The sequence below is a fragment of the Alexandromys fortis genome, unplaced genomic scaffold (genome assembly GCF_014885135.2).
Source record: "Alexandromys fortis isolate MF-2015 unplaced genomic scaffold, M_Fortis_MF-2015_v1.1 scaffold_161, whole genome shotgun sequence".
NCBI classification, from domain to species: domain Eukaryota; kingdom Metazoa; phylum Chordata; class Mammalia; order Rodentia; family Cricetidae; genus Alexandromys; species Alexandromys fortis.
In genome coordinates this window covers 1,200,128-1,224,917 of record NW_026068073.1, presented here as the reverse complement: position 1 = coordinate 1,224,917, position 24,790 = coordinate 1,200,128, and the positions used below count along the sequence as shown (strand labels likewise).

Genomic DNA, 24,790 nt, shown 5'->3' with positions numbered 1-24,790 from the left:
GCCTTTAATCCCAGCACTCGGGAGGCAGAGGCAAGCGGATCTCTGTGAGTTCAAGACCAGCCTGGTCTACAGAGCTAGTTCCAGGACAGGCTCCAAAGCCGCCGAGAAACCCTGTCTCGAAAAACCAAAAAAAAAAAAAAAAAAATCCTGATGCATTTAAAAAGTGGAACTTGACCAGGTGGAGCGGCACATGTCGAGTGGAAGCAGGAGGATTAGAAATTCAATGTCAGTCACAGTTACTTGGTGAGCTCGGGCTACCGGAGACCAGCAGAGTGCAGCTCAACTGTCTTCTATAGGCATTACCCAGTATGGGCTCTGCAAGAGCGGCTACGTTCTTAACTCCTGAGCTGCCTCTGCAGCCCCAAGGCTCTCCAGGGCGTTTGTGGCACCATGGCAAGGGCAGATGACTTGCGTAGCCACGAAGGTCCATGGAGATACACACAGTAAGAACTGAGGCCTCCAGCCCACAGCCTTACATGGGGGATCCTGCAGCCACAACCCCCTAGGAACCCCACATCCTTGATTTTTGACAAACTGTAACAAAATTCATGCTTGTATGAGATCATCACATTTCAGGGCCACGCACACACTAACCCTAGGCTGTCTGGCAACCCTTGCTTGCACTGCCCAGGCCCGCCGCACCGCCGCAGACAGAGCACTCCAGCCAGCTGGTAAAGTGTTGCTGTTGGGTCTCGTTTGGCTGGTTCTGTGCACACAGTGTATACAAGAGGAGCTGTACAGCGCCCAAGAGCAAGAGGTCCGGGAGAGGAGGGGACAGGGCAGAGAGGAGCAGGGCTGGGGCAGAGAGACAGATGCTGTAGAAAAGTAACAGGAGGGGCAGGGCGAGGGGAGCCTTCTCACCCTCCCTCTCCACCCCTCCCCCACCCTAGGTATGTACAATAAATAAGATTAAAAATAATTAACAAGATGTTCGGCCCCTCCCACCCAACACCACACACCCCTGGGGAGCAGCCTTTAGCCAAGATGTTGGCTTGGAGGGGGAAGCTTGAGAGGGGAGAGGGGCCCCCAGTTCTCTCAAGTTGCCCCACCTCCCTCAACCATACATAGAATTTTCCTATACATTATGTACACAGTGGAGGGGCAGGAGCGATGGCTGTGTTGGGAGGGCTGGGCCAGGGCAAGTGTTACTAAATAGACATTTATACATATATATAAATAATTTCTCTGTACACGAATGGGGGAGGGTGTAAGAGGGATAGAGGGGAGGGCTGTGTGGATACAGCCCGGCTGAGGACGACCCCTTCCCTCCTGGCAGGCAGCTCTGGAGGACAGTTCTGTCCAGTTCTCAGTCATGGAGGAGGAACCCTCCTCGCCAGGCAGGGTGCAGTCACCCGCAGCGGCTGTGGGCCTGTGCTTGGGCCAGCAGGTCACTGAAGGAGTCGAAGAGCTGCTCTAGCCATGGCTGGTTCCGCATACACTGCTGGACTACCTCCTCTTGGCCCAGGTCCTCCGCGCCACCCTCAATGGCCAGGGTCTGTGGGAGACGGAGGTTGAAGCTACGCGGGACGTAACGGCTAGGGAAGGGTGGGGCAGGATGCCAGTGAGTGGGCCCTGGACCCACCGAGGGAGGAGGGCTGGGGTTGGTCTGGGGGCTCACCTGGTCTCGGCAGCGCAGGAAGGTGTGGTACTTGTAGTGGTGCAGGGAGTGATAGAGGGTGTAGTACCCTGACTTCTCCAACTCCACCTTAAACTCCTGCAGACAGACAGACGCTCAGATCCTCAGCCCAGCGCCACTCCACCCAGGGCTACCCTTCCTGGGTCAGCTCCTACCTGGGCCCGCACGACATTTCTCTTGAGCTTGCTGAGCGTCTTGCGGTTATAGGGCTCCCCGGCAGGCCGCAGCCGCACAGCCCCCTCCTCGGGGGAGCCTTCTCCAGTCTGCTCCACCTGCAAATGCGGGAACGTGTGCAGAGCATCCTGTGGGAAAGCCGGAGGGTCAGTGACTACCTCCTGGACCACCACCACCCAACTCCAGTGCTCACATTCTGAATCTTGAGGGGCCTCGCTGTACCCCAACACAGTTTTCTTTCTAAAAAATATTTATTTATTATGTATACAATATTCTGTCTGTGTGTATGCCTGCAGGCCAGAAGAGGGCACCAGACCCCATTACAGATGGTTGTAAGCCACCATGTGGTTGCTGGGAATTGAACTTTGGAAGAGCAGGCAATGCTCTTAACCTCTGAGCCATCTCTCCAGCCCCCAACAACACAGTTTTAGGAGACCCGGAGGCATACCTGTCTCCTGAGCCTGGCTGCCCTGCCCCTATGACTCTAGCACGGCCTCAAATCTCACAAGGAACACATTTCTATCCTCCACCTGTAACACCCAAGCTGTGTTCTATGGCATGGGGAGACAGCCCTGTTCCTGCAGACAGCCCTGGCTCGGTTCCTAGCACCCACATGGGATGGCTCACAACTGCAAATACGGAGGCTCTGAAGCCAGCTTCTGGTCTCCACTCATACACAGAAAATAAAGCTATCTAAAACTGTGCACTCAAATTCACAGGGCCAGCCCAGCCTATTCCAGAACTGTGCAAACCAGAACATCTGACTACCACCAAATCCCGGAGTTCTCGCTCTCCTTTTTTGTGGCTATTGCTTTTAAAGATGGGATCTCACTGTGTAGCTCTGGTTGTCCTTGAACCCACCAGCTTCACCTGCCTCTCCCTTCCAGGTGGAACTGCGGGAATGTGGCATCGCCTTGAAACATGGCCTCATTAAGTCGCCCAAGATGGCTTTGAGTTTTTGTCCTGTCTCAGCCTACCAGGTAGCTGGGATGACAGATGTGAGCAGATAGGTCCTGAATTCAAGGCCAGCCTAGTCAAGGTTACCTAGTAAGACCCTGTCTCAAATAAACCAAACCAAACCAAAAAACCCCAAAACAAAAGAATGTATTAACCAGAATCCTGAGAATCAGACTAAAATTTTTACCCTACCTTTTCCAAGTCAGACTAACAAGATGCCGGGCATCTATCTAAAAACAACCTGATATTCTACCCTTGAATTCTCAGTGACAATCTAAAAGTCACCCCAAATAATCCAAACAGGACTACCCTCTTCCAGAACCCCTACTAGCCTCCCATGTTACAGCCTCAACAGTGTCGGGCATGCACCACCAGGTCCGGGTAGGACAGTTCTGGGGATAGAACAGAGGGCCTGAAGCACACTGCCAGCTGATACCAGAACTAGATCCTCAGCGCTGTGCCTCAAGATTCTCAAGGTGGCCCTGGGATGTGCAGCCAGATGAAGTGTCAGGCCCATCCCCTGCTCTATGAACATCCTCTGGGACTGCTGGGGAGCCAGAGACCTCACCAGCTTAGCGTTCATCTCCCAACCAAGCCCAGGATAGCAGGCCCTTGCAATGACCCTCCTTCCAGGGAAGGTACTCAAAGAACCACACCCCAAACTCCGATCTCCACACCTGATCTGGCCCCATGCAAGCCCCACCCAAGCCCCAAGCACCTGCAGCGCCGGGCTCAGCGACAGCCGCTTCAGGACCTTTTTCTTGTGCTCATTGAGGAGGCCGTCAATCTTCCGCATGGGTGGGAGGTACAGCTCATCTGTAAGAGGAGGGGTGTGAGAAGACTGCAGTTCCAAATCTCCTACGCCCCGAGACTCCTGAGGTCACAATCAGTGTTCTCCACAGGCCCCAGCTTTCCTCGCCAACAACCACGTGCCCAGTGCTAAACTCCATCCCTCCTCCTTGGTCCGGCTCACCATGCGTGTCCTCCAGGGCCTGGATCATGTCTGGGTCCAGGGCTGTGCTCACGAGCATCTCCACATAGCTTCGGTACATCTCTCGCATGGCCCGTGTCTTCAGCAACCGTCCTGGAACTGCCCGTTCTGGGGAACGATGGGACAAAGACTTATTATCCCTAGGCTACTGTGCAACAGACACTACTTCAGTGGCAGGGACCCACGGTGAAAGGGCACAGCAGGAGGCTCCTGCTAAGGATGGGATGACATATACGACATCACAAGCACACGGAGTAATGACAACAACCATTTGGGGCAGAACACTGGGCCTAATCCACTGTGACTCCACAGAAAGCGGCTGAGCAGGCAGAATGCTTGCTTAGCAGATACACAACCCTGGGTTCCATCAGAAACTGGGCATGATGATCAAAAACTCAAGGGTCACCCTCAAGTACACAGCAAGTTGTTCCAAGGCAGTCTGGGTTACATAAGACCATCTCAAAATAATTAATAATAATAGTAATAATAAAGAGAAGACGGAGCAAAGAAAAGGAGGAGGAAAAAAGAGAAGGATGAAAAAGCCATGAGGAAAAGAGTCACACTGACCCACTGCCACGCTGACCCACTGCTCTGATGAGGGAAAGAACAATGCTGACAGACACACTGCTCTCACGCTGACCCATTGCCACACTGGCCCACTGCTTTCAAAGTCAAACACAGACTTAAGTTTAAAATATTATACTGGAGCCAGGCAGCAGTGGCGCACGCCCTTAATCCCAGCACTCAGGAAGCAGAGGCAGGTGGATTTCAGTGAATTTGAGGCCAGCCTGGCCTACAAAGCAAGTTCCAGAACAGCTAGGGGCTGTTACACAAAGAAACCCTGTCTTGAAATATGAAGGGGGAGGGAGGAAGAAAAACTGGGGCTGGAAAGACAGCTCAGCAGTTAAGAGCACCAACTGTTCTTGAGAGGACCCAGCACCCAAATGGCAGCTCTAGGGGACCCAAAACCTGCTGCCTTCATGGCATCAGGCACACGCATGCATGGTGCGTACTGTGGAATCTTTGTGTGCACTGTGAGGATGGGTCAGTGCTTTGGATTTAATAAAAAGATAAATGGCAGGATTGAGGCAAGATATCAGGGTAGCCAGCCAGAGTGGAACGAGTCTGACACTCAAATGGGATAGAGGTAAAAGCCACGTGGTAGACAGCCCATAGATTAAAAGCCATGAGTTAAGTTATAAGAGCTAGTTAAAAATAAGCCTAAGCTATAGGCCAAGAGGAAGCATACGCCTTATCCATCTAAGATCTATCTAGCAGAGAAGGCCTTGCTGTTGTTACTTTGGAGGTAAGAAGACACGGGCAGCCAGGCTAGTCCTCCCGCCCCGTATGGGTGTCACCACGCTGGGCATCAGGCTGACACAGAGCCCTTGTCGTGCCCATTGTAGGCAAGATCCTTCCTCAGGTTGTACCCATTATGAGACCAATTCTACAGACAAGGAAACAAAAGGTCATGCCTTTCCCAAGGTCACCCAGGTAATGAGAAAAAACACCATCTCTGGCCCCAGGATAGAGGCTGGTCCCACATCTGTCCCAGGCCTATGGAACTGATCCGTGCTGAACCCAAATCACCCATCCATCAACATAAAGGGCACTGCTGGCCTTAGTGAGCCACCCATGACAGGTGCTGCCCTTGGAGCCTGTCCCCTCATTTGTACATCCATTTGTACATTCATTTATTCTGCAATACTCAAGATTCAAACACTGAGATACATCTCAGCCTTATTTTTATTTTGGAAATGTCTTGTTGGCTTGTTTTTTTCTGTTTTGTTTTCCCTGAGACAGGGTTTCTCTGTGTAGCCAATGTCCCAGAACTCACTCTATCCACCAGGCTGATCCTCCTGCCTCTGCTTCTGAATGCTGGGATTAACGGCCTCCACCACCCAGCTGTTCTTTTATTTTTCTTTCTTTCTTTCTTTTTTTTTTTTTGGTTTTTCGAGACAGGGTTTCTCTGTGGTTTTGGAGCCTGTCCTGGAACTAGCTCTTGTAGACCAGGCTGGTCTCGAACTCACAGAGATCCGCCTGCCTCTGCCTCCCGAGTGCTGGGATTAAAGGCGTGCGCCACCACCGCCCGGCCTCTTTTATTTTTCTTGATACAGTATTCTTATGTAGCCCTGCATGGCTGGCCTCTATCACTCAGGGCTGCTCTGAACATTAAGCAATTATATACTGAGGTCAGCAGACACTGTTACGTAGGAAAGTGTGACTGTTAACTGTTAGCTTCACTAATGGGGAGTTCCCTTTGTCCCCATTTTGTGGAGGCTATCAGCAGCCCTCCTCAGGCTGGCACTCACCCTGTGCCCTCCCTAGGTGACCCCCTCTGCCTGTAGCTGCTGGAACTTACCGTCCTCGCTGGGAGCACCAGGGGAGGACTCAGAGTCTGATGAGCTCCCCCCAGGCCCGCCACTTGCTGAGGCATTACCCACTGCCTCTTTCAGCCACTTCTTTCTCTTCTTCGGAGGTGGCTCAGCCTTCACCTTCGTAGGCCTGGTTTTGGGCAGCCGGGAGGTGGTAGACTGTCCTGCGGCCAGGCTCCGGTCAGTCCTCATCTGCCGCCCACTGGCCGCCCGTTCACTCCGTAAGGGCCGATCACTACCACGGGTTACCCTCTCCTTTTCCTTCTCCTTTTCCTTTTCCTTCTCCTTCTCCACAGGTCGGGGTGGGGATGGCTTCTCTGGGGCAGGGGTCTCGAGTACGGCAGGCTCGGGTGTCAGTTCTGGAGGCTTCTCCAATATTGCCTTCTCAGGGGTCTCAGGCTTAGCAGGTGTGGCTGGGGCTTTCGATGGAGGTGCAGAGCTGCTCCCCACAGGGGTAGGGGCCTTGCTCTGACCAGACCGTCTGGAAAGAGAGGTGACTGCCATCAGCAGGTTGAAGATTTTGACTCCCACCCCGGGGTACCTGAGATACACCCTTCCCTCTCAGAGACCCTGTCACGGTCAGTACCTGACTGGCAACGGGGGCCGGTGCCAGGGTTTCCGAGCGCACACCCTCACATAATCCTTCTTGTTGACATTCTCCAAGAACTTCACATAGAGGCGCTGGTATCGGTTTTTCGCATCCCCAAAATAACCCAAATACTGTGGAGGGACCAAAGCCTGTGAGAGCCGGCACACTTCACCCAACCTACCCCCAGAAACAGAGTTCCCACCCTGCCCTGGGCCATGCCAGAGAGGGATCCCAGTACTGAGCACTCTATCCCAACAGAAAGGCTTACGTTACTGGTGGCACAAAACTGCCTCTGGCCATCCTTGATCTCTGGAGTGAACTTCTGCAGGAGGGCCTTCTGGACACGCCAGATAGGTGGAGGCTCACGGCCAGTCTGTAGTGCCAGCTGAGGAGGAGAACAGGGAGGCCTACAAGGTTACCCTCCACAGAGCAAAATACAAGTTGGAGAGTTACAGTAGCTCATACCTCTCATCCCAGCACTCAAGAAACTGAAGCAGGAGCATTGCCACAAGTGTAAGTGGCCTAGGCTATACTGCAAGGCTGTCACAAAAACAACAGAAACAAACAAACAAACTAAACAACTAAGACCCATCTAGGAGCAGCACTGGCCTCATGATGTCTCACGAGGCCCTCAGCCCCAGATAAGCCTGACCCTATCCATGTTCTCCTAGTGTCAAATCCTCCATTTTTTTTCCTCTTTTTTTCCCCCAGGGCTGGGGTTGAGCCCAGAGTCTTGTGTGTGCTGAAACACTACTGACTTCAGTGATGAAAGCTACACCCCAGTCATCTGAGACAAACTCCTGCCAGCCTCCTAAGTCCTCCCAGTATCTCGGACGGCAGGCTGCACAATCTGGTCCAGCCACCTTGAGTAGGCTTCTTCTGCGTAATCCACAGTGTTTTACCTGTTACTTAAGTAAGGTAAGCTCTGAACACCCACCCACCATCAGTGATACGCTCGCTAGACCCAGGGTCGCAGCAGCAGAGACTCAGAGCCCTGGACATCTCCAGCACCAGCATCCCTGCCTCCCCTGGGCACGTGACTTTAGCCAAGACCTTCTCTGTGCCTCGTCGTCAGCAGACTGTTAGAACACCTTCTTCGTACTCATGTGACTGATCTAAGAGTCACAGAAAATTCAGTGTGTGTAAGCAAAGTGTACCAGTCCAAAAACAGACGCCACTATCTAGCACACAGGCCTCAATATTGGAGCTGGTACCCAGAGCAGACATCATTAATAGACCCTAGATCACACTACCTCTGAATGCAAAGGTAAAAGGGAAACAAGGCTAATCAATGATTTGTGATAATATAAAGAGAAAATCTATGGGACTAGGTTAAGAAGCAAGAGTTGGGGCTGGAGAGACGGCTTGCTGGTTAAGAGAGCATAATGGTCTTCTAGATGACTTAGGTCCAGTCCCTAGCACATTAGATGGGTCACGAATGCCTGCAGCTCTAGCCTCTGAGGGCCCACCCACATAGAACACACACTTACAAAGACTACACAGAAATAAAAATAAAATAGATCTTTAAAGAGGCAGAGACAATTCAACCTGGCCCCTTCTTGTAGGGATATAGCCTGAAGGTACCATCAGGAACCAGGAAGAAGCCTTTGCCAGAAACCAAATTTGCCCCAGGCTGACCTTGAACTCCCAGCTTCCAGACCTGTGAGCAAGACATTTTTTTCTTGCTACCCAGGTTACTGCAATTTAGTACAGCAGTCTGAGGTGACATTAACAACGACCAGGCCTTCTATGAGCCATTCAAAACACAGGCAACGGGCTGGAGAGAAGGCTCAGCAGGTAAAAGCATTGCCTGCTCTTCCAAAGGTCCTGAGTTCAATTCCCAGCAACCACATGGTGGCCCACAACCATCTGAAATGAGATCTGATGCCCTCTTTTAGCCTGCAGGCAGACACACAGACAGAATATTGTATACATAATAAATAAGTAAGTAAATAAATAAATACCACAGGCAGCTGAAGCAGGAGGACTGAGGGATCAAAGCCAGGCAAAGATACATAGTTAAGACACTATCTCAAGAAGTAAAGAGTTCAAGCTGGGCGTTGGTGGCGCACGCCTTTAATCCCAGCACTCGGGAGGCAGAGGCAGGCAGATCTCTGTGAGTTCGAGGCCAGCCTGGTCTACAAAGGGAGTTCCAGGATAGGCTCCAAAGCTACAGAGAAACCCTGTCTCGAAAAACCAATAAGAAAAAAAAAAAAGAGTTCAGGGGATACAGTTGAATGGTAGACCCCCTGCCTAGAATCCCCTGTGAGGCCCTGGGGTGTGGCTCAGCCATAGGGCATTTTCCTAGCACATTTTCTTCCCAGGGTCCCATCCTTAGGCCTGGGAAACAACAAGAACACTACAAGGAGTCGAGCTTTGCCAGAACATATAGTTAGGGATTAGGGACGAGAGTCATCAAGCTGGCAGATGAAGGGCAACAGGGACAGAAGAGAGGTTCTCCCTCTTGATCTCTGACGTCCTCCATTCATTCCCCGGGTTGTCAGGGTCCCACACCTGGCACATGACCTTCACACATGACTGGGACCACAGAGGAGATAAGGACAGGCACAGAACACTCAGGCATGGTACTGCATGCCTGTGATTCCAGCACTGTGGGAGTCTTGACTGCTTTGAGGTCGAGGCCAGTCTGGGTTAGACACACAAAAGTGCTCCTGACAGAGGTGAAGTCTAAATGGGTGCTTGGAGAAAGCATAAGAGGGAGCAAGCCAGCCATGGATCAAGTATGTCCTAGATGACACAAGAAAGCACAGATGGGGCTGGAGAGATGGCTCAGAGGATCCGGGTTCAATTCCCAGCACCCTCATGGTGGAAATTAGTTTCCACCCCCATGGGGGTGTAAAGGAGGAGTTACCTAACCACTTGCTGAATAGAGAGCACACAGCGGGTCCTGGATAAAGTGGTACACAGAGACACAGCGGGGATGCAGGAACCCAGAATCCAGTCCTTTCTTCCAGGCTTCCACATAGCTCCCTTCCATCCCTTCTGTGACATCACAGGCTAGGGCAGAGGCCCCCAAGGATGAGTCTATTGCAGACGACCTTCTGCTCAGCTCCAGAATATCCCCTGGGCTCCAAACAGACTTTCAGCCTGACAGGGAGACAATGCCTGTGTCCTCTCTCATCCCAAACCTTGCCCTGTAGGAATCAGACCTCTCAAAGTCTGCAGTTCATGTCACAGACTTTCTGAGTCTATGAATTTTCTTTTTTTTTTTTAAATATTTATTTATTATTATGTATACAATATTCGTCTGTGTGTGTGCCTGAAGGCCAGAAGAGGGCGCCAGACCTCTTTACAGATGGTTGTGAGCCACCATGTGGTTGCTGGGAATTGAACTCAGGACCTTTGGAAGAGCAGGCAATGCTCTTAACCACTGAGCCATCTCTCCAGCCCCCTCTATGAATTTTCTTGCCCAGCCAGTGTGAACACAAAACTCACTGTTCTGGTTCTGAAGAGACCTCCAGGAGGTCCTGTTGGGACTCCTCAACAGACACCAACCCTCTCCACATCTGCCCCTCTGCTTTTCCCAGCTGGGCGTTTGGTCTTCCTCCAAAACATCCTTCCTAGCCTTCACTATTACATGTGTCTGTGGGTATGTGCACTTAAGTGCAGTACCAGTGGAGGCCAGAAGAGGGCAAAGCATCCTGGGGCTAGAATTAGCCATAGTCTTAAGGAATACAGTGTGGGTGTGGGGAACTCAGGTCCTCTCCAAGAGCAGTAAGCACTCTTCACAGCTAAACCATCTCTCCGGTCCCCTATTTTCATCCTTCGGGAAGTGTAGGCCCATATTTCTGTATGGCACAAAAGCCATAGGCTCAGTCTGAGCTGATCACGTAGCTCTGCAGACAAGATGTCTCTGCCTAACTAATAGCAAGGATGTAGATCTCCTGAGGAGAGGTGTTAACTGAAACTGGTCAGGATGTTTGGTGCTTCCTTCCTTTGTAATTTGGAGGATGTCTTATAGAGATGCTAATTCAAGGCCTACCTGACTGCTAGATGTGGACATTACCAGAGCCCAGGCACCTGGTTGCCTAGGAGATAGCCTAATGTGTTCCTGCTCTATTCATGTGAGGATATATAAGCTGTTTGGAGAATAAATGAGAGATCTTTGGAGAGAGATCTTGCCCGTGAAAGATGACCGTGTAAGTTGTGTCTGATTATTCCTTGCGACTCCGTTCCAGCCAAGTCAGGAAATCTGTGTTGAACCCACACAGGCTCCGACAGGGAAGGAACCCGGATTTCACACCCTTTCACCGTCCCAACCTATCTTTAAGGCCTGTCCATCCAGGCTCTCTTCACTAACCACGCCCAGTGACTGGAGGAAGCTGCCCAGCTCATGGACCCCACACTGAGGAAGTCAGCTCACCGGGCAGGACTAGCACTGGTTCCCATCTTGGTGCTGACTAGGACCAATCAGATCATCTCCCAAGAATGTGACCTATGACAAGCTAGGCCACCATTGCTGCTGTAAGCAGGAGGAATGTAGCAGGTGAGCTGCCCACACCCACACAAGCTGTGTGACAAGAAAGGTCAGCTGGATGCAGTGGCCTGGAACTCTCTACATAGACAGGTCAGCCTCCAACTCGTGGTAATCCTGCCTGCCGGACTCCCAAAGACAGAGATTCTAGGAGGGGCCACCATGCTTGGATAGACAAGAAAATTTCTTGTGTGCCAGAGTTCAAGGCCCCTCAGAGCAACAGAGCAAAACCATACAACAAAACAAAAGCAAACTAGGCCGAACAACAGGAAGGCAGTCATGGACGGGACAAGGAACACACGGCTCTCGTGGCTCTTTGGACTCACCCCCAGCCACCTCCTTATCTCCCTGCAGACCAAGAGCCCCACCAGCAAAAGCTATGTCTTCAAGATCCACCTGCCTCTGCCTTCCCAGTGCTGGGGTTAAAGGCGTGCGCCACCACCGTTTGGCTCCCCTGAATTTTTTCTATTTGTGGGAATGAGACAGTGTAAAATCTTACACACAGGCTTGCGATGGACCTGAGCAGTAGAGCCCCTGCTCTTCAGTGAAGGTCCCGGAAACGGAACTCAAGCCATCAGAGCCTGGGACAGGTGCCTTTACCTAAAGAATCATCTCACTGGACCTGATTTTTAAATTAATAAATATCAGTTCATTTGTGTATATACACATTCATACCCCGTAGTGTAACTATGGAGGTGGAGAAAAACTCGTAGGAATCTGCTTCCTCCTTCTGCCTTGGGAGACCGAGGGATCGAACGCAGGGTCTACCTGTCTCTACCTGCAGAACTACAGGTAGATATCACCCGAGAGCTTGTGGGATGGAGCTCAGTAAGGGACTTACCAACTGAGCCATTTCCCTAGCTTTCGCTTCATTTGATACATCCTGTAGACCAGGTTGGTGAAGATGACCTCGACTTCTGACCTTACTGGCTCCATTTCCCAAGCGCTAGGATTACAGGTCTACACCATTGTGTCTATGTCTACTGCAGACTGCAGGATCACACCATGGCTATGTCTGCTGCGGACTGCAGGTTCACACCATGGCTATGTCTGCTGCGGACTGCAGGTTCACACCGTGGCTATGTCTGCTGCGGACTGCAGGTTCACACCATGGCTATGTCTGCTGCGGACTGCAGGTCCACACCACTGTGTCTATGTCTGCTGCAGGCTGTAGGTTCACACCATGGCTATGTGTACTATGGGCTGCAGGTTCACACCATGGCTAAGTCTGCTGCAGACTGTAGGTTCACACCATGGCTAGGTCTGCTGCAGACTGCAGGTTCACAACATGGCTATGTGGACTGCAGGGTCACACCATTGTGTCTGGCTATGTCTGCTGCTTTCCGAGGCTGGTCTGAGAGTCATAAGCTCAACTGAGGACGTTCCTGGCTCAGCCTCAAAACACTGCCCAGACCACCAAAAGGGGAAAAAAGCCAGAAAAGCGAATAATAGTAAAGCCCGAAATACACTCTCTGTATTTTACCAAGTATTTACCAAGCCTTGGAGTAAAAGCCCGCCCAAGATCACAGCAACAGATCCAGTGTTTCTAGCACCTTCTGTGCGTGGGCTGCAGAGACCAGGTCAGGCCAGGTCACATGAGCACTATCAACACACCACCAGGAGGAGGAGCCCATGACATCAGCGCTGACTGAGAAAGCTGAGGCTCGGGACAACAGGACAGCCTAGTGCCCAGGCAGGAGGGGAACAATGGAGTCTAGCAAACCTGGTGCAGAAGTCCGACCAGCAACACGAGGGCTTGGTGCCCGCCACTGCTCACACTTGAGAAGTATTTTAAGCACCTGAGTCCTTGCCTGGCCCTGGCCCACACCAGCTGGGTACTATCAGATGAACAGCCCTGGCCCCTGGCCCAGCCCTGGTCAGTGGATGGTCCCTTCCCAAGGCACAAGGGCTTTCCTGGTCTGTAAGATGGGGCTGGCAAAGGCACTGCCTGGAGCCCTGTTCACCAGGATCAGAAAACACACAGCACAAGAACCATGGAAAGCTGCGGTCTGCCCAGATTACCCACAAGTGAGGCTCGGCTCAGGCCAGCCTAGGGAAATCCATGAGACCTTGCCTGCAGCAAGTGCCCTTATCAAGTGATCCATCACTCCAGCCCTAACTCCCCATGCTCAAAAAAATTAATATTGTTATCTCCACCTCATACTTTTGTGATTCTTCATGACAGTTTCTGTTCTCGTCATGAATCCAACCCAGCACCCACGTGAACGGCAGGAAGAATCAGCTGATGGTCAGTGCAATATAACGTGGACAGCAGCAACAGGCAATCCCACCAGAACACGCAGAACAGCAGAGGGACGGCCCAGATGAGCACCAGCTCTGCCTAGTGGGAGCAGCTGACGTGCACTACCATGCCCGGAACCAAACAAATGCTTGACCAACACATTCCCACTGAGTCACACCCTTAGCTCCTCACCCGGGGATTCTGGGCAAGCATTCTATTCCTGGGCCAGGCCTTCAGGATCCTTCACTCCTCATCCAGACAGGTACGCCTATGAACCAAACATCCTAAAAGCCACCCAACCTCTCTGGGAGCAACCTAGGCAAGAAGTTGGCTAATACTATTGGCTATGTCCAGTTTCACTCTGCCACTGGATATGAAAAACACCCACAGATGGTATGTTGCTGATAAATTTTTATTTACAAAACTCGAAGCCGGGCATGGTGGCACATGCAGAGGCAGGTGGATCTCTGAGTTGTCTGAGGCCAGCCTGACCCTCACAGTGAGATAGACCAGGCAGAGCTCCAAGGAGAGACCCTGTCTCTGGGACACTGAGCTATACTCCTGGCTTTGTATTCATCCCCTCACTCGATTTTCCAGGCTGGCCTTCAATCTGTTGTGTGGCACAGGAAGGTCTTAGACTTAGGGTCCTCTTACAGCCCCCACAGAACCTGAGACAGCAAGCTGACACCAGCAAGTCTGTTTCCACACCAAGAATTTAAAACTCAACCAGGCAGTGGTGGCACACACCTTTAATTCCAGCACTTGGGAGACAGAGGCAGGAGGAACTTGGGAGTTCTAGGCCAGCCTGGTCAACAGAGTGAGTTCCAGATAGCCAGAGGTACACAGGAAAACCTTATCTTAAAAAAAAAAAAATTAAAGTCAGCCTGACAGACAGCATCCCTAAGCAAAGAGCTGTTACACCACCTGCAAGATACACGTAACTGCATTTGGTTGATGTCAAATATGTAAATGAAAAAGAATATACTCTGGTTGGCTCCCCTGATAGGAAATCCCCAGGAAATGGAATTACCAAGTGATAATTTTGAGTCCTATATTCCACAACACTGGCCTGCCAGGCAAGATGTGCCTACTGCTGTAGTAGTGGCATGAAAGTTATAGGGGCAACCAGCTGCTCTGATTGGATCTGATGCCTAGTCCATAGGAGGCAAGAGCCCACGGCTTGAAAAGTCATATGGCCCTGGGGAAGGCAGACACCACTGTCATTCTGTGAAATGGACACAGTGTCACACAGCCTTCTAAACATGTATAAATACCCAGTTTGGTGCAGCTCTCAGCCTTGGCCAGACAACCCTCCTTCTGCAGGGGCAGACGTTAATACAGAGACCCATTGGTCAAAGCCCTGAGAAGCCCTGAACAGTACCACACACAGACTCAGAGTCTATCACGGAAAACAGGGACAGAATGAATGAAAGCAGGTGTCCTAACCGATCCCTTTATCAGCCAAGTCAGACAGTGGACCCAGAAGCATCCCACCCAGCTGACCGGTCATGCAGCAGCTGTTAAAGCAGGCTCCATTTGTAAACAATACTGAGACTCACCTTGAGGGAAGGGATGTCCTCTGCACGGATGACAAACTCATCCCGCTCCCGGAAGATGCCCTCACCACCGCTCTCCCCGGCCTCCTCATCTGTCTCCCCACACACAGCTGCTGTCTCCTGCTTCTTAGCAAGGTGCAGAGGCCGGGCATCTGGAGGTTCAGGGTCCTCTGGCGACGGGGCAGCAGGTTCCTCTGGAGGAGCAACTGGTGGGACGGCTGTGGGTGCTGGTGGTGGCGGCGGCGGCGGCGGGGGTGGTGAGGGCAATGCTGGTGGAGGTGGCGGCTGTGGCGGAGGAGGCGAGCTAGCCACAGGGGTCACCAGTGGCGTAGGTGAGGGCAAGGCTGGAACTGGGGGTGGGGGTGGGGGTGGAGGTGGGGGAGGCTGAGGTGTTGGGGCAGGAGGTGGGGTGGGTGGGGGCTTCTCCTCGAGCAAAGGGGGCTCTGAGAGAGAGAGGGAGAGAGAGAGAAACAGATCAGATATGTGGTCTGCTCTGGACTTCCCCTGTGTAGCCCAGGCTGACCGTCACCTCCTGATTTTCCTGCTTCAGTGTCAAAAGCTAGTTAGTTAGAATGAGTAATGGGCTACTATGCCTAGCTCTATTCACATACAAATCCTTGCGCCCCTAACTGCCACTTAGACCCCAGCATACCCAGAGTGTTTCAAGTGTCACTACGGGTGGCCAGCAAGGCAGCAGATGAGACACTCTCCACCAGTATATCAGGTACATGGAACTTGTAAGGTCCTTGCCGGTCTGAACCGTCTCTCCAAGCCTTCTGAGCCCTTGTCTAACTTCTAACTCCACATCCTAAAGTCTCCTAACTCTAAAGCTATCCCTTCTGTGTCTCCCAAGTCCTCACTCCCTCCCAGGACATTCACCACCCTCCGCAAACACTCGCTCGCCCTGCAACCTGCTGTCATAGATTTCCAATGCCATCCGCATCTGCGGAATTCCTGTGCGCATGTGTGTGCACACGCACAAGCACGTGCAGCTACCTACAGAGGTACTAGATGTAGAGCTGGAATTACAGGCAATTGGATGTGGGTGCTGGGAACCAAACTCGGGTCCTTAAGAAGACCAGTAAGTACTCTTAACCACTAAGCCATCTTTCCAGACCCCCAATTATTTTTTCAAAGTACTAAAGATAGAACCCAGGTTTTTCACTCATTAGGAAAACCCCATGAGTCCCTTCCCTGGTGGAGTCTACACAGGCACTCGACCTCTAAGCCACGCCCCCAGCCTCTCAATGAGGATTCTAGGCAGGGGCTCTCCCACTGCATCTACACCCAGGATTTACTGTTGACTCCTCAGAGCACTTCTGAGGCTCACATTCCTGATCAGTTCCCGAGTCTTCTCTGCTACCCCATTTCCCCGTCCCTATCACTTACACCCTACACTGTCTACAGCATCCTCTAGGGTCCGGAACCAGACCTCTAGGATTCCTTGTAGCATTTCTGAGCTCATAAGAAAAGATGTTCCTGGGTGGTGGTGGCGCACGCCTTTAATCCCAGCACTTGAGAGGCAGAGGCAGGCGGATCTCTGTGAGTTCGAGACCAGCCTGGTCTACTAGAGCTAGTTCCAGGACAGGCTCCAAAACTACAGAGAAACCCTGTCTCGAAAAACCAAAAATGCTCCAGGGGCTGGGGAGGCGGCTCAGCGGTTAGGAGCACTGGCTGCTCTTCCAGACAGAGGACCCGAGTTCAATACCCAGCACCCACACGGCAGCTCAAGACTGTCTGTAACCCCAGTTCCAGGGGATCTGCCACCCTCACACCAATGCACATAAAATTAAATGAATTATTTTTAAAAAGGAAGAAAGAAAAGGTGTTGGCACACATCTTTAATCCCAGCACTCAGGAAGCAGAGGCAGGGGCAGGCAGATCTCTGGGTTCGAGGCCAGCCTGGTCTGCGGAGCAAGTTCCAGGACAGCCAAAGACACAGAGAAACCGTGTCTTAATAAACCAAAGGAAAAAGAGAGAGAGATGCTTCTTCTCAGAAAGCATTTTTTTCCCGTCACTCACACGTGTTTGTCTACACAACAGACAACCTTAAATTAAGCCAGTTAGTGTAACCTCAATGTGTCTGCTGGTTCACACCATTCCCAGACCACCTTGTGAGAACTCACCGGGTGTGCCATTGCTGTTGGTGCTAGGCAGGCTTGGGAGAGGGGGTGGACCCGAGACCGTAGGTCCAGTGCCTAAGGGTGGCTCTTCAGGAGTAGAAGTGTCCTTAGGTCCCGTGAGTGGCGGGTCGTCCAGGGCAGAGATGGCCGAGGAAATGCTTTCCTGCAGGTCTCGGTTCTTGGCCACAGAATCTTCTTCATCAGAGGAGAAAGAAGGCAGCGTCTCCAGGTTGCGCTTGAGCTCTTCGTCGAGCCGCTTGCAGGGTGAAGGGCAGCCCAGCCCCAGCCCCTCAGTCTCTGCAGCCTCTAATGCGCCCCCCAGGCCAAAAGGACCAGAGGATGCAGGGTGTGGCACAGTGGGTGCAGTGGGTGGTGGGGGCTGCAGACCTCGGGTGGGCACAGAGGCTGGCATGCTCTTAGGGGGGCTTAGCGGAGGCGTCAGGCCAGCTTGGTAGAGTGGCGGGTGCCGCTTGCCTGACTTGAGAAAGTCAAGGAAGGAGGCCATAAAGCCTGACTTCATCTCCGGCTGCTTCTCTTCTACCTCCTTGATCTTGGCCTCGATTTTCTCCCGGGTCAGGTTGGAATCCAGGCTATTGTGGTCTACACCTGAGACGGCATCGTTGGAAGGCGCTCCCAGACCCTCACCAGCCTTGGGTACAGACAGCTTGATCTAGACATGGGGATAGCAAAGAATCAAGGTCCAGGGGCCCAAGCCACAGGCGTCCTCCCTCAGATCCAGGGATCCACCTTTTATCCTTCTGAGTCTGAGACCCTGGAGTTCCACATCCCACCTCACTCTAGCCCTTCAACCAGGCTGTGAGCCCTGGATTTCAATCCATCTGACCTTACTTAAATGGCAGGAGGCCAGGCTAACAGTTCTTTCAGCACCCAGACCTTCCATCATATTCAGGCACACGGGATCTGTATGCCCGGCCCAGCCGTCCACGTACAAGACTTTAGGACCCGGGTCCCCTCATGAGCATCCCATTACAACACTCCATTTCCTGGGGACACCAGGATTCCATCTAGATAACTGTCTAGTGCTTTTTAACGAGGTAACCCCAACTTCAACGCCTAGGGCACTCCGCCACCTTCAATCTCAGACAGTCCAGCCCACCCTCCGAGACCCAATCCCCCTCACCTTAAGTGGTTTCAGGGGCTCCAAACGAGTACTTCCCATTTCCTCAGCCTTCCTGCCTCTGCCCCTGCCCCGGCCCCGAGGTTTCTTGGCTCCATCAGTGGTTATGGAGGCTGAGGCTGGGCCTGCAATAGCAGGGCCCTCCAGTGGACGAATCCGGGGTCTCCCCCGGGGTCGGGGAGGACCGTCACGCTTTGCCTTGGTGGGCTTGCGGCCTCGGCGCCGAGGGCCATCAGGACCAGGGTTGGGTGGGCAGAAGTCTATATCCCCCAGTGGTGAGAGGGCTGGCCGGGACCGGCAGCTGGACACCAAATCGGGCAGGCGTCTTGGGTTCAGGCGGATGTCTGCGGGCACATCGGCTTTGTCCTCGTCCGCCTCAAATTCATACTCCTGGGCGTACAGTTTCTTGGGTGTCTGGAAGGGGGGATCACGACGCCGTAGCAGGTGGAATGAGGATGTCTTCAGCAGCTTCTTTGGCTTAGTTGAGCAGAAGATGGGTGAGGTGAGGCCACCCTTGGGCTCGGAGACAGGTGGTGGTGGGGGCGGGGGCGGCGGTGGGGGCGCTGACTGGTGGGGCCCACTCTGGATCAGGCCCAGTGGTTCTGCATTGACAGTGGAGGGAAGCTCGGGGGGTTTATTGGGATCCAGACCCAGGCCTGGAGTCTCTGGTCCAGTCCCAGATGCTCGGCCTCCACAGTAGGGTCCATAGGGGTCATAAGCAGTGGGACCAGGGGGTGGACCAGCACCAGTCTTGGGGTCTCCATCATCTTCAGTCTGTCCAGCCTTGCCGTAGTCGTCAGCTGCCCCTCCACCAAACATCTCCTCCATGGTGGGGAAAAAGCTCCGCTCCTCATCCTGAAGCAACGAGTCAGGAAAGCAGATAGACGTGAGGGGGACAAACCGTGGCGCCTTGGTCCCTTGTGGGCTGGGGCTTCGGTAGGCGCCTGCAGGATCCTTGCCCTCTGAGTTAGGCGGCCCGACACCAGTGTCCCCAGGTCCCGGTGGCAATGGTTCCAGAGCCCCTAGCAATTCTTGCATGGCCCCAGGAGGTTCCAGGCTCTCCTCCGGCCGTAAGCGAGGACTTGGGGCTGTGGGCTCCAGGCCATGGCTGCGAAGGTGAGCTTCAAGCTGCAGAGGCATAGGTGGTGGTGGGGGGGGCGGCGGTGGAGGTGGCTGGGGAGCCCCATCCCGGGAGGCTGGCTCAAGGAGGTGGACGCCAACTTTCGGTGCACTGGGTGAGGGGCTTGGGGCATGGCTGAGTACAGAAGGGAGCAGCTGGGGGGGAGGCGGAGGCAGCACCATTGGAAGGTCAGGACCTCCAGCCTCCAAGAGGAGGCCATGGGGTGTGGGCTGGTTTGGCTGGGCCGTGGGTGGTGGGGGAGGTGGGCTCTTCTGCAAGAAGGCTCCCAGCTCCTTGGCACCTGCTCCATAGTGAACAACTGAGGTGGCTAGTCCCTCAGGGGTTTCACCGCCCCGCTCGGGCCCCTTTTTCTTCTCCTTCATCCTCCCCAGGCCCAGCTCCAGCGCAGCGGTGGCACCCTCATCCAAGCTGGCACTGGTCCTGATGACACTTTGTAGGTGGTACCTCTGGGGATCTTCCTTGGCCAATTCATACGGCGTGCCCGGCGGTCCTCCAGCACCACCGCTGCCCCCGAGTCCCTTAGAGGCATCAGCTGGCCCATCCTCGCCCACCAAGCCATCTGCCCCTGAGGTCCGAGGTGGACTGGGTGCCTGAAGGAGGTGCTGAATCAGAAATTCTTCATCTTCTGTGCGCTCGGCGGTAGCACCGCCTGGCCCAGCAAGCAGCTCAGAGCCATCTCCTTTTCCCTTGTAGCCACCTGCTCCAGCGGCATAGCTGCTGGCTCCAGGGGGGGCCAGAAACGGAGCTGAAGCTAAGACTGAACTTAAGTATTTGCCAGGGGCTCCTGGAGAGCCAACGCCAGGAGGGCGACCAGTAGCAGGCGGTGACTGGAGGGGTCGGATGATATGAGAAGGGCTGGCCTCTCCACCACCTCCCAGAGAACTGGGGCCCCAGCCACCTCCATGGCCGGAGAGAGCTGGTGAGTGGCCAGTACTATAGCTGAGAGAGGGACTGGCTGTGGGGAGCCCCTGTGAATGGGCAGCTGGCCCTGGGTAAGGCTCACCCTGTACTCCGTAGAGCTGGCCTTGGAGCTGGTCTGGAGAGTAACTCTGGCAGGTAGCCAGACCAGGAGGTGGGGGACCGCTGGGGGGCTGTGGGGGCCCACCAGAATAGCTAGGGCCTTTGCTTAAGTCCTGTGCTTGGCCCCCTCCAAACCCTTGCCCATAGGCCTGGGGTCCCAGAAGCCCTTGAGGCTGACCAGGAGAATACGCCTGGCCCCCAGCCCCTCCAGCTCCAGAGGCTTTTCCAGCAGCATAAGCAGCCGCTGGTCCACCCAGGCTCTGACACTTGGGTGTAGCGGTAGATCGAGGTGGTGGAGGCCTGGTGGCACCCCCTGTAGCTGGTCCATAACCCCCCTTACTTGTCTTGTAACCAGGGGACTGGATGATAGGGCGGTACCCACCACCACCCCCCGCCCCACCACCCCCAGCAGTCTCCGGGCCTGTGGCCCGGCCAGCTGCTCCAGCTGTGGCTCCACTGGGCCCACCCTTGCTAGGCTCTCCAGCACCTGGAGAAGGTTCCCCACCTCCCAGGGGGCTGCAAGCCAAGCTGGCCCGGTGGCCCATGGAGGGATAGCTGCCTCCGCAGCTCAGATAGTGCTGCAGGGAATGGGCTGGTGGTGGGGGTGGTGGGGGCTGGGCACTGGCTGGCCGCTGGTAGTGTTTGATGACCGTGTCCTGTCGGGGCAGGGCCCGCTCTGGTGGCGGACCTGGGGCGGCACCCGAGAAGTTGTAGAGCTGAGGGGAGGATGGCTCGGTAGCAGTGGCAGCAGAAGAAGAAGCCAGCAAATTGAACTGAGTTGGGAGGTGGCGGGGAGGTGGAGGTGGATCTGGGGGACCAGGGCGGTAAGGAGGGGTCTGAGCAGGGCCAAGGCCAGCAGGCCCCAAGACACCACCCCCTGCCAGGCGCTCAAAACCCAATGAAGAGGGCACTGCGGGTGCCTGCGAGGGCTTCAGGTGGAGCACATCATGGGGAGACAGGAGCCCATTAGCAGGAGGACTGAAAGGTGGATCCTGGAGGCTGAGGGATGAGGGCACTGGGAAGGGGCGGCTGCCGAAGGAAGCTGGGTGCTGATAGGCAGACAGTGCAGAGGAAGATGGAAAGGTGCTGGAACCCGGGAGGGCACCAGAGATGAAGAGCTCCGTAGGGCCTGGTGTGTGCATGGCTAGGGAAGGAGAAGATCACAGGTCAGAGCGGACCACGAGACAGCCCTTCTCCAGCCCTGAGGACTAGCACTAGCTTACCTGTTTGCCAGGAAGGACTTCGGAACTGGGAGAGGAGAGAGGAGGCGGAGGGGCCAGGCTGAGGGCCCCGGGACTCCAGGGCCGAGATGAGGTTCATGACGGAGGCGTCAGGCCCTGCTGAGCCTGCATGGTGGAGGCCAGTGTCAAAAAGTCCAGAGAGGCCTGGCAAGACACAAGAAGACAGGTCAGCCGGGTGGAGACCGGAGGTCAGAGAGAAAGAGAAAGCCCTAAGCATGCTCAGTTCAGAGGAAGGTGGGGGAGGAGCACACAAGCAAAGGGGACACAGTGCCTTGCAACGCAGTCCTGAGGCAGGAGGATCAGGCGTTCAAAGACCACCTGAGTAACTTACTGAGACCCCGGCTCAGAATTAAAGAAAGGGAGGGCCAGAGGGAAGGAAGGTGTTGCTAAGATTACATATGTAAGGCTCCAGGTTCGATTCCCAGCACCACAGAAACACCCACAAAAAGACAAGAGGCAGAAAACAGGGCAAAAGCCAATTAGGAGAACCAGGGGCCAATCTGAACTGGTTTAAAAAAAAAATCGAGAGGGAAGGGAACCAATCAGAGGGGTGGGCGGCATGGCCACAGTGGTGGTGGATGAGGTTACTCTAAGAAAAAAAGGGCGGGCCAAAGAATTGGAGCCAATAGAGAAAAAAAGGAACCAAGGAGTCAAAAGCCTCGGCAAACTCACAGGGAAAGAAAGGACTGGGATGGGCTAGAGAGAGGAGGAAAAGCCTGGAAGAGAAGGTGGGATTTGGGGGCCCTTGATGGATGGCAGCCAATAGGAGTGAAAGGGGCGGGCCCATAAAGGGATTGACGAATCCGGTGTGAAATAAAGCAGGGACCAGCAGCCTCAGAGGTAACCAATCAGAGAAGTGGTTTTAAAAAAAAAGAGAGAGAGGGCCAGGACCAAGGGCAAGGCCAATTAGCAGGGGCGGAACTTTTAGCAACCAATCAGGTGTCTTAGAGGGCAGGCCGGCCCCAGCCCTCCCGGATGGGGACCCGTACCTGCCGGGTGGTGGTTGGTGGCATAGCTTTGTAGTGGGTGGGGGGCCGCGTAGGCCTGGCGGTGCAAGATGTCGGTTTCTGGGTGCGAGGTCCGGGAGCTGCCATAGACCAAGCTGAGAGCAAGGGAGAGATGTAAGAATCTCTTTTCAAGCTACCCTCTGAGAAGAGAGCTGGGGGAACCTCCCACTTGACTAGAGGTGTTACTCCAAGGAACCCTGAGATAACACAAGGGAATCCAGCTGCCCCATGCAGGAAGCACAAAAACGACCCTATTCTTTGGAGCCCTTAAGAGTCCCACGTTTGCAAATACAGGCATACAGGGACAGAGGAAGTGGGAGGGGGGGTCTACAGTAGCCAGTGAAAGGCGTGGTCCTCCCCTGGCACCCTCCTCAGCCACAACAGAACCAAAGGTCCAACCCTGCAGGGACACATGGACACCCCAAGCCCCGCTGGAACAGCACAGACCCTGATTCAGGCACGCCAGAAGCAGGAGGCAGCTTGTGTTCCAAATGGCAAGGGGAGAAGGTGGAGAGGGGACAGGACCCAGGGAAAGTCCCAGGTACAAGTACTGACGTGAATTTGGTACATCCCTAGGGGCTGAGGCTCAAGTGCACAGGCTTAGGCAAAGCCAGGTGCATGAACAGACCGGAGCTCAATTCACAAGTGGAAAAGAAAAGATCCTGAGTGTGAAGTCCCACTCAAAAAATTTGTACACCCTGGGCTAACCCAAGTGCTAAGGGGGAGGGGCTGAAGGGCAGGTGAACAGTGAGGACGCGCAACACAGATTAAACGGCAAGAGGCAGGTTCGAAGGTGAACATGCGGCTAGCCACGCGTGCAAAGGGACCACGCGAACACAAACGAGGAAAAGATCTGAGTCTACCCCAAATCCGTGGCCCTGGACCGGAGGGCAAACAGTGTACCATCATCCAGGATTCTCAGGATTTGCGGGAGGTGGGGAGAAGGGGGCGTGTCCCTAATCCCAGGACCCCCCCAACACACAGAAACCTAGTTTAAGAAGGGGGCGGGGCCCCGTGCCCACTCTGCGCGCGGAATTTCTTGGAGGGGGGGGAGGGCCCGAGTGGCCCAGCCTCGCTCAGCTCCGGAACAATAGGACCTGGGAGGGGGTGCGCGCCCCCCAGGTCTGCGAGCTAATTCTCCTTTCCTCCCACCTTTGCAGTTGCAGAGCCAGGGGCGCCCAGGAGGAGGGGTCAGCAAGCCGGGAATCCAAAAATGAGGGGCAAGTCCAGGCCTTGCATTGCCAATCCTTCCCATCTTCCCAAGGCCTTCCCGGTTCGAATTTGTTTTTGTGCCTTGCCTGCTTCGTTTCTCTTTTGCAAGCCGGAGCTGGCTTTGGCGGAGTTTGCAATTTGCAAACTGGGGCGGCGGCGTTGTTACAAACCCAAAGAAGGCCGCTCCCTTGCAAAAGCCGGAGGGGGAGTTGGCGATGCACGCGTCGCCGGGCGGGCCCCAGGCCCAGGCCCGACAAGAACCCCCCCACCTCTTGGCCCGTTTCTCCAGGTCCCCCTCAGCTTCTTACCTAGCTTTCGCTGACCTCTCGTAACTCCATCCCGCCCCGGCGCCGAGTGGGTCCCCGAAGCCGGCGCTGGGGTAGTTCCTGTCCATGAATTGGCCGCGGTGGAAATTGGGGGGAGGGGGAGGGAGGGGGAAAGGAGGGGGCGCGCGCGCGCTCTCCTCCGCCGCCGCTCCCTCCGCTGCTTTTTTCCTCTCCCTCTTTTTTTTTTTTTTTTTCTTCGCGGCCACCGAAGGTCCGGGAAGGCCCCGGGCGGGGGAGGGAGGGGGCAGGGATGGAGGGGCGGGCAAAGGAGGGGTGCAGCCGCTGAGCCGAGGAGGGGGGGTTCCCCCTGGAGGAGGGAAAGGGGGGAGGAGGGACCCCGCTGTCTCCGCCTTTGCCCCGCCGCTTGCAAGAGAGAAGGGGGACGCGCACTCGGGAGGGGGCGTCCCGGACGGCCCCGGAGTGGGTGCAGGCGCTGGGTGCTCGCTCTTTCGCCGCCGCCGCCGCCGCCTCCTCCTCCTCTGCGCTCACGGTGCAGCCATCTTTGCACAAGGCGGCTGGGGGAGGGGGGAGGGGAAGGGGGGCGGGCGGCGGGGTGTCTGGCTGCGC

At 54.5% G+C, this 24,790-nt stretch overlaps 1 protein-coding gene across 2 annotated transcripts; it reads right to left on the bottom strand.

Moving 5' to 3' along the window:
* Window positions 1–672: 672 nt before the first annotated feature.
* On the bottom strand, window positions 673–24,784 carry Prr12 (proline rich 12). 2 transcript variants are annotated; one of them, XM_050121494.1, is made up of 14 exons: window positions 24,206–24,783; window positions 22,668–22,780; window positions 21,661–21,822; window positions 18,280–21,581; window positions 17,142–17,808; window positions 15,019–15,458; window positions 6,991–7,107; window positions 6,720–6,853; window positions 6,121–6,614; window positions 3,741–3,866; window positions 3,486–3,583; window positions 1,792–1,938; window positions 1,619–1,714; window positions 673–1,495 (listed from the first exon to the last, which is right to left on the bottom strand). In XM_050121494.1, the coding sequence occupies exons 1-14, from the start codon at window positions 24,289–24,291 to the stop codon at window positions 1,349–1,351; spliced, it is 6,129 nt and encodes a 2,042-aa protein (XP_049977451.1). In that variant the 5' UTR covers window positions 24,292–24,783; the 3' UTR covers window positions 673–1,348. The 2 variants fall into 2 exon arrangements, with proteins under 2 accessions (XP_049977451.1, XP_049977452.1); XM_050121495.1 differs by having other exon boundaries at window positions 1,399–1,535; window positions 24,206–24,784.
* Between the last annotated feature and the right edge of the window lie 6 nt (window positions 24,785–24,790).

Excerpts from the sequence above, each read along its gene's own strand:
- Prr12 (XM_050121494.1), bottom strand. The coding sequence starts at position 24,291 with ATGGACAGGAACTACCCCAGCGCCGGCTTCGGGGACCCACTCGGCGCC. Across the intron at positions 1,939-3,485 it reads CGCTGAGCCCGGCGCTGCAG|GATGCTCTGCACACGTTCCC; the intron begins GTGCTTGGGGCT and ends GCTTTCCCACAG. Across the intron at positions 1,496-1,618 it reads TCCTGCGCTGCCGAGACCAG|ACCCTGGCCATTGAGGGTGG; the intron begins GTGAGCCCCCAG and ends CGTCTCCCACAG.